Here is an 8302-nt window from a genome sequence, read left to right on the forward strand (position 1 = left end):
AAGATACAAGAGAATTAAATGAAGAGATTGACAGACTAGAACTCTTGGACATTTTCAGAGTCCTTCACCCCCCAAAAACTGGAATAAACCTTATTTTCAAATCCATATAACACATACTCAAGGATAGACAACATGGTATGCCACAAAGACAGCATCAATAAATTCAAGAACATTGAAATCACCCCAAGTATCTTCTCAGATCACAGTGTAATAAAACTAACATTTAACAACAAACAGAAAATTATTAAAAGTCACAGAATTTGGAAACTAAACAACATACTCCTTAAGAACCACTGGATCAGAGAGTCACTCAAGCAGGAAATTCAAATGTTCCTGGAAACAAATAAAAATAAAGACACAACCTATCAAAATATTTGGGACAGAGATAAGTGGTATTGAGAGGGAAACTTATACCCATAAAATCACATATTAAACAACAAGAAAAAACTCAAATAAGTGACCTTACTGCACACCTCATGGACTTAGAGGAAGAGGAACAAAGGAACCCTAAAGGAACCAGAAGGACAGAAATCACTAAAATTAGAACAGAAATAAACAACATCGAAAATAAGAGAACCATACAAAAGATCAATGAAGCCAAATGTTGGTTCTTTGAAAGATAAAACAAAATTGGCAAACCCCATCCAGACTCACCAAACAAAAAAGAGAGAAGACTCAAATTAATAGAATTGTAAACGATGGAGGAGATATCACAACTGACACCACAGAAATCCAGAAAATCATGTGAAACTTCTATGAAGAAATATACGCCATCAAGCTAGAGAATCTGGAAGAAATGGAACAATTCCTAGAAATATATGCCCTTCCAAAACTGAACCAAGAAGAACTCCAAAACCTAAATGCACCAATCACAGACAAAGAAATTGAAACCATTATTAAGAATCTCCCCAACAACAAAAGTCCTGGACAAGACGGCTTCACAAACGAATTCTACAAAGATTTCAGGAAACAGTTAGTACCCATACTTCTTAAGCTTTTCCATAAGATTGAAGAAACAGGAATACTCCCTTCCACCTTCTCTGAAGCCAACATCAACCTGATACCAAAAGATGATAGGGACTGAACAAAAAAGGAAGACTATAGACCAATATCTCTGATGAACATAGATGCCAAAATATTAAACAAGATCTTGGCCAACCAGATACAACAGTATATAAAAAAGATTGTACATCACGACCAAGTGGGATTCATCCCAGGAATGCAAGGCTGGTTCAACATCTGTAAGTCAATCAATGTCATTCACCACATCAATAAAAGCAAAGCCAAAAAACCACATGATTATCTCAATAGATGCAGAGAAAGCCTAGCAGCACAATTTGTAGTAGTCAAAACCTGCAATCAACCCAGGTGTTCAACAACAGATGAGTGGCTGAGCAAGTTGTGGTATATATACACAATGGAATACTACTCAGCTGTAAAAAAAAAATGGTGACTTCACCGTTTTCAGCCGATCTTGGATGGACCTTGAAAAATTCATGTTAAGTGAAATAAGTCAGAAACAGAAGGATGAATATGGGATGATCTCACTCTCAGGCAGAAGTTGAAAAACAAGATCAGAAGAGAAAACACAAGTAGAACCTGAAATGGAATTGGCAAATTGCACCAAAGTAAAAGATTCTGGGGTGGGGGTGGGGTGGAGAATACAGATACAAGAAGGAGGACAGAGGACCTAGTGGGGGTTGTATTGTTATATGGGAAACTGTGGAATGTTATGCATGTACAAACTATTGTATTTACTGTTGTATGTAAAACATTTATTCCCCAATTAAAAAAATTGAAAAATAATTACAATGAGGGGGCTGAGCAGTAGCACACCAGGTTAAGTACACATAGTGCAAAGCACAAGGACCAGCACAAGGATCCCAGTTTGAGCCAATGGCACCACACCTGCATAGGGGTCGCTTCACAACTGTTGAAGCAGGTCTCTGTCTGTCTACCTTTCTCTCCCCCTCTGTCTTCCCTTCCTCGCTTCAATTTCTCTCTGTCTTATCCAACAACAATGGGAAAAAATGGCCAACAGGAACAGTGGCTTCGTAGTGCAGGCACTGAGCTAAAACATAAGCCCTGGAGGCCAAAAAACCCCAACTATAATGAAACATCATTTTATATCTACCAATTAGACAAAAAATATTCAAAGGTGATCAAGTGCATTGTCATATCTTTTTCTGAGAGTGCAGTGATCCAACCCTCTTGGAGGGAAAGCTGACCTACAGTTACAAAAGTACATGTAATCCCACTAAGAATTTGAGAATCAGTTTGAGAATTGCCATTTTAACACCATTCAGGGCTAACAATTCATGAATATATAAAGTCTGTTTCAGAGAATTTTATTTATCTCTGCATATCTTGTAAAATATATGCATATGTGTGTATTTGTTTTTTGCTATTGTTGTTTTACTGAGCTAGGGCCTCAGCCATACACACTTTTACTGATCTGACCAATGTTACACTCATTGTTCTGTTTTGGTTATCATAATTATTGCTGGGTCTCATACCAGCATGACTGCCCCAATTATATTCTCTTCCTCTAGAAAGAGGGTGGAAAAGCTGGAGAGAGTGAGAGAGAGAAAGGGAGAGAGATAGAGAGACAGAGAGACAGAGCGAGAAGTAGTAGCCTCATGCCACCTATTTTGAAACTTCCCCTTTCAGCCACTCCCATGTAATGACCAGGATGGAAACCTGGGCTCCAATCATGGCAGGACCAAGTCCCCATGAGGGAAATATCTGACCCTTAAATTTGTTTTATTAGATTATTTCATGAGTATTTCCATTTCATATGCAATCAAAGAGTCCTTTCAAAATATTTATTTATTGGATAGAGACAGAGAGAAATTGAGAGGGAAGAGGAGGACAGAGGGAGAGATGGGGCCCAGTGTTGGTGCACCTGTTTTGAGTGCACATATTACAGTGCACAAGGACACAGGTTCAAGCTCCTGGTCCCTACTTGCAGGAGGAAAACTTTAGGAGTGGTCAAGCAGGGCTGTAGTTTTGTCTCTGTCCCTTTCCCTATTTTCCCCTCCCTCCTCAATTTCTTTCTCTATAAAATAATTAATTAATTAAAAGAGAGAGGGTGGAGAAAGATACCTGTACCTCTGCTTCACCATTCATGAAATTTTCTTCATGCAATTGGAGACCAGGGGCTTGAACCTCAGCCCTTGGCACACTGTAATGTGTGCGCTTAACCAGATGCACCACCATCTGGCCCCAAGAATTATTTCCTTATTTCATTTCTATATTAGCACACAAAATAATCAGGTTTTGTAGACTAATACAGCATCCGTGATACTTGAAAACTATTTAGGTTACAGTAGTTTAGTTATGATTTTGTATATACTTTTTAAGAAAAGGTTGTGGTTCTTTGATTAAAGACAAGTTAATTGCTCTCATCAGAACTTCTTTGATTTACATTTGTGCACTGGTTTCTCTGCCAGTTCTCCTTCCAGATGGAGGCCCACACACCCTTCAGATGTCCAGTGTCCAGCTGTTGAGTAGCAGGGTAGGGACTGGGCCATGGTGGATGCTTGGGCATGCAGGTGGGCTGTGGTGGTGGCCCTGTAGCTGGACAGAAGCTAAGGAGGAGCTGCAGGGTGAGCAGATGGACTAGGGTGGACACTCTGAGTCCTGGTGTTGACCAACATTTTTCTTTGACTAGTTCTCTTCTGTTTCTATCTGTGCATGCCAGGTTCCCCTGCTTGCTTAATGCTGTGGTCTATTTACATAATCATTGTTTTGAATGAGACCCACCCTGGTTTAATCACCATTGGTTTAATCCCCACTAGTGTAACCCCCACTGGCTCACAGAGCTCTTTTTCCACTCAGCCCCCTTATCCCTGTACTTTCTTTTTCCACCCTACCACTTCCTTCCTTTTTCCACCCTACCACTTCTGTCTCAGAAGATATTTAAAGGCAGATCAATAAACGCAGCAGGGTATTGTTTGTTCCCACTCCTGGAGTCCCAGAGTCCCAGAGTCTCTCTCTTGCGACGCTAGTTCCTGATCCCTTTCCCACACAGCAGCCTAGGTTGGTTCCAGTTGAATTCTCTCCCACCCAGAGAGCACGTGCCTGAGAGAAGCACCCTCAGGCTAGCCCAGCATTTGGTGCCCGAATAGGGACCGGCATCCTGGCATTCCTGTGGGGTCCGAAACACCCTGTGACTCAACAGAGCAAGGGCTACAGAGAACTGTGGATGCACTGAGGACCATGGAGTGAGTGAGCAAGCTCAGAACAAACACACACTTTATTTCAATTGAGTAAAAGCAGAGCAATATATCTGAAGAGTAAAGGGTACATCAACAGGCAGGAGACCAAGAAAGCCATACAGGACTCCCTCAGGGAGGGGAGGGCCAGCTGAGGGGTGAGAGAAGGGCGCAGGGCCTTCTCCACAGCTGGATCTGGGAGTGCAGCTCTGGACCTCCGGCTCTGAGCAAGAAGTGCTTCTGCTAGCTGTGCCTCTGGGGTCCCTGCTGTCCTGGCTGAGGGTGCTGGCTCCAGTGCTGCTGAGGGCTCCACACCTGCAGAGGACACTGGCTCTTGGGCCTCCTGGCAACAGGGGGCTGTTGGCACCTCCTCACCATCACAGGGACCTGAGAAACAGAGAAGTCACCCCATCAGCTCTCAGGGCCCCAAGAGTCACACCCATCCAGGGAGCTCCTTTCCTGCTGCTGTCCCCCAGGAGGGCTGAGGTCAGTCTCTCTCCTGATGTGATACCAGCTTCTGGGGCTCCTCCCTGTGGGGTCCAGTGTCCCCCCTGCTCCCCACTTCCCTCAGAGCTCACACAGCCCAGCCCCCTCTCACCTTCAGGCTGTGTGTGCAGAACACACAGGTCCCTGGGGGGCTCATGGAGCAGGATGTCACTATACAGGGGGCTGCTCCCCACCACCAACTGCACGCAGCCCTGGGGGAGGACATTCTCTGCTGTCTGGGCAGGAGGTTCCCCCTGGTCGTCCATGGAGCCTTCTGAGGATGTGTCCAGGGACAGCAGCCTCCTACTGGATCTCAGTTGCTCCCAGGATTCTGTCCCCTGAGGCCACTCTTCCTCAGACAGGGAGTCAGAGTGCACACTGGAGACCTCCTCCAAGTACCCAGACTGAGATCTCTGCAGAAAAAGAGACCAGAGAGTCATAGTCTCCAAGCCCTGCATACTGGCCTGGATGTTTCTGCCCCTGGACACTGCTTTACCTCAGCCCAGCACTGTCTGCTCAGACCTCCATCCAGGAATGGAGACACACTCTTCCAAGGTGGGCATAGACTTGGGCAGTAGGAGCCACACCACACTCCCAATAAGTACTGCCTGCCTCTCTTGACCTGCTGTGTGACCTGACCCTCCCTCCTTCTCAGGGCAGGACACACACACACAAACACTCTGCCCCCCCCCCCACACACGCACACACGTAGTTGGAAATGTCTGTCCTGCCATCATCTGAGTTGTGGCTGAACATGGACACCCCTCTGGTACCTGTGTTACCCTAGGAGACCTGCAGCAACAACAGCAGAGGCTTCTACACTGATCCCTCAGCCAGACTCTGAACCGAGTCCTTCTGCCTCCTTGGAGGCCCTTCTTCAGGCCATCCTCAGCAGGGTGCCTCATGGTAGAGAGCATCTTTCTCTCAGCTCTGAGAGCTAAGTGAACTGGGCAAGGGTCTGTAGACAGAATGTGGTTGCTCAGTGACCAGGGTTCCAAGTCGGTTGGTCTAGCCCAGGGAGGCGATGTCACTTCCTGTGTCCTCTGACCTGGGCTTCTCCTCAGAGATCATTCCCTCCACCCCCACCCCCAACCAGCAATGGCTATATGTGCTGATGACAGCTTAAATTCCACCCCATGCCACACATACACACAGTGATGACTACAGACACTGCACAGCCCCTAGAGGTATGGGGGTGCAGCCAGGGTCCACCTATGAGGCGATATCCCTGAGGCAGAAGCTGAACTTCCTTTTTATCAAGATGACTCTGGAGTAGTCAGTCAGGAGCCTCTCAGGAACCCCAGTCCCCACAGGAGAATAAATGTCCCCAGCTGTGTGCCTGCAAACGCCTGTGATCTGTGTAGCCAGAGCTGGTCGCTCATGGGACACACACACACACACACACACAAACAGTGAGATGGACATGTGATCTGTGGGCTGGCAGCAAACACACTCATACAGGCTGGGCCTGTTCTGGGCCCAGGGATGGTCACAGGCATTGTGGTGTCTCTCCATCTCTGTCTCCCACACTGTCCTGTTTTCTACAGGAATTATCACACTTCACGATACTGCAATGTACCTGGATTAAAGAAACTTGGATAGCAGCTAAAAGCAGTAAGGGAAATATCTGAGGCCAGCAAATCTCTTGAACTGAAACTTTTCAGAACACTTGGCCTTTTATGGCTTTGTGATGGTTGTGTGTGACTAGCAGAGATGATTAATATTTGGACACCTCCCCTTCACAACTCAACACAATGAAGGTGCAAGAGTTATTCTGCTTAGGTATAAAGAGAAACAACGGGGGGGGGGGGGGGCAGGTGGTGGCGCACCTGATTGAGTGTACGTGTTACAATGTGCTAGGGCCTGGGTTCAAGCCCCTGTTCCTAGCTGAAAGGGAAAAGCTTTTTGAGTGGTGAAGCAGTGTTGCAGGTATTTCTCTGTTTCTCTCCCTTTCTATCACTCCCCTTTTCTTGATTTCTGGCTGCCTCTATCTAATCAATAAAAAAAGATAATTTTAAAAAGTAAAAAATAATATTTATAAAAATAAATAAATAGGAGTCTGGGCCAGAAACTATCAAATACTTAGAGGAATGTACTGAAATAATTATTTGCAATATAAATTTTAAAGACATCTTCAATGAAATTAACCCCATTACAAAGAAGACTAAATCAAAAAGAAACCAATGAGACTACATCAAATTAAAAAGCTTCTGCAGAGGGTCAGCTGGTGGCGCACTAGTTTGAGCACAAATGTTACAGTGCACAAAGACCTAGGTTCAAGTCCCCGGTCACCACTTGCAGGGGGAAAACTTGATGAGTGGTGAAGCAGTGCTGTAGATGCCTATGTCTCTCTCCCTACCACCTTCTTCCCTTCCAATTTCTGACAGTCTCTAAACAATAAACAAAGATAATATTTTTAAAGTTTTTTTAAAAAGCTGGGAGTCAGGCGGTAGTGCAGCAGTTTAAGCACAAGTAGCGCAAAGCACAAGGACTGGTGTGAGGATCCCAGTTTGAGCCCAGCTCCCCACCTGCAGGGGAGTCACATCACAGGTGGTGAAGCAGGTCTGCAGGTGTCTATCTTTCTCTCCCCCTCTCTGTCTTCCCCTCCTCTCTCCATTTCTCTCTGTCCTATCCAGCAATGACAACAATAATAACTACAGTAATAAAACAACAAGGGAAACAAAAGGGAAAATAAATATTTAAAAAACAAAGCTTTTGCACAATAAAAAAAACCAGCACCCAAACAAAGAGACCTCCCAAAGAATGGGAAAAGATCTTTACATGCCATATATCAAGCAAGTTGCTAATAAACAAATATTCATAAAGAGCTCACCAAACTCAGCAACAAGAAAACAAACAACCCCATCCAAAACTGTGGATAGGATATGAACAGAAATTTCTCCATAGAAGAGATCCAAAAGGCCAACAAACATATGAAAGAATGCTCCAAGTCTCTGGTTGTCAGAGACATGCAAATAAGGACAACAATGAGATACCACTTCACTTCTGTGAGAATGCCATACATCAGAAAAGGTAGCAGCAACACATGCTGGAGAGGTTGTTGGGACAAAGGAACCCTCCTGCACTGCTGGTGGGAATGTCAATTGGTCCAACCCCTGTGGCGAGCAGTCTGGAGAACTCTCAGAAGGCTAGTAGTGGACCTACCTTTTGTGACCCAGCAATTTCTCTCCTGGGGATATATCGTAAGGAACCAAACATATGCACATGGTGCAAAGTACAAGGACTGTTGTAAGGAATTTGGTTCCAATCCCGGGCTCCCCACCTGCAGCGGGGGTCACTTCACAAATGATGAAGGAAGTCTTCAGGTGTCTACCTTTCTATCCCCCTCTCTGTCTTCCCCTCCTCTCTCCATTTCTCTCTGTACTATCCAACAGCAATGACAATAACAACAATAATAATAACCACATCAGTGATTAAAAATAAATAAAATTCTAACTAAATCATTGTTGTTTCTACATGCATATTAATTTTCAATTCACTTCAACTGAGAATTTGTAAAGACTTTACTATATGAAGAGGCCAGTGGTGCACCTGGTTAAGCACACACATTATAGTACACAAATACCTGTGTTCAAGCA

The 8302-nt window shown here is 44.7% G+C and overlaps 1 protein-coding gene across 1 annotated transcript; it reads right to left on the minus strand.

Annotated features, from left to right (window-relative positions):
- Positions 1-4263: 4263 nt before the first annotated feature.
- LOC132533535 (uncharacterized) lies at positions 4264-5632 on the minus strand. Its single transcript, XM_060175723.1, has 3 exons — positions 5477-5632; positions 4816-5116; positions 4264-4604 (listed from the first exon to the last, which is right to left on the minus strand). Exons 1-3 carry the CDS (start codon positions 5618-5620, stop codon positions 4264-4266), a joined length of 786 nt encoding a protein of 261 aa, XP_060031706.1. The 5' UTR covers positions 5621-5632.
- Between the last annotated feature and the right edge of the window lie 2670 nt (positions 5633-8302).

Source organism: Erinaceus europaeus, chromosome 16 (assembly GCF_950295315.1).
Source record: "Erinaceus europaeus chromosome 16, mEriEur2.1, whole genome shotgun sequence".
Lineage (NCBI taxonomy): Eukaryota > Metazoa > Chordata > Mammalia > Eulipotyphla > Erinaceidae > Erinaceus > Erinaceus europaeus.

Bases quoted from the DNA above. Each gene is read 5' to 3' on its own strand.
- LOC132533535 (XM_060175723.1), bottom strand. From the start codon at position 5,620: ATGCTCTCTACCATGAGGCACCCTGCTGAGGATGGCCTGAAGAAGGGC. The intron at 5,117-5,476 runs GTACCAGAGGGG...CTTTTTCTGCAG, and splicing joins GGTCTCCTAGGGTAACACAG to AGATCTCAGTCTGGGTACTT. The intron at 4,605-4,815 runs GTGAGAGGGGGC...TCTGTTTCTCAG, and splicing joins TCTGCACACACAGCCTGAAG to GTCCCTGTGATGGTGAGGAG.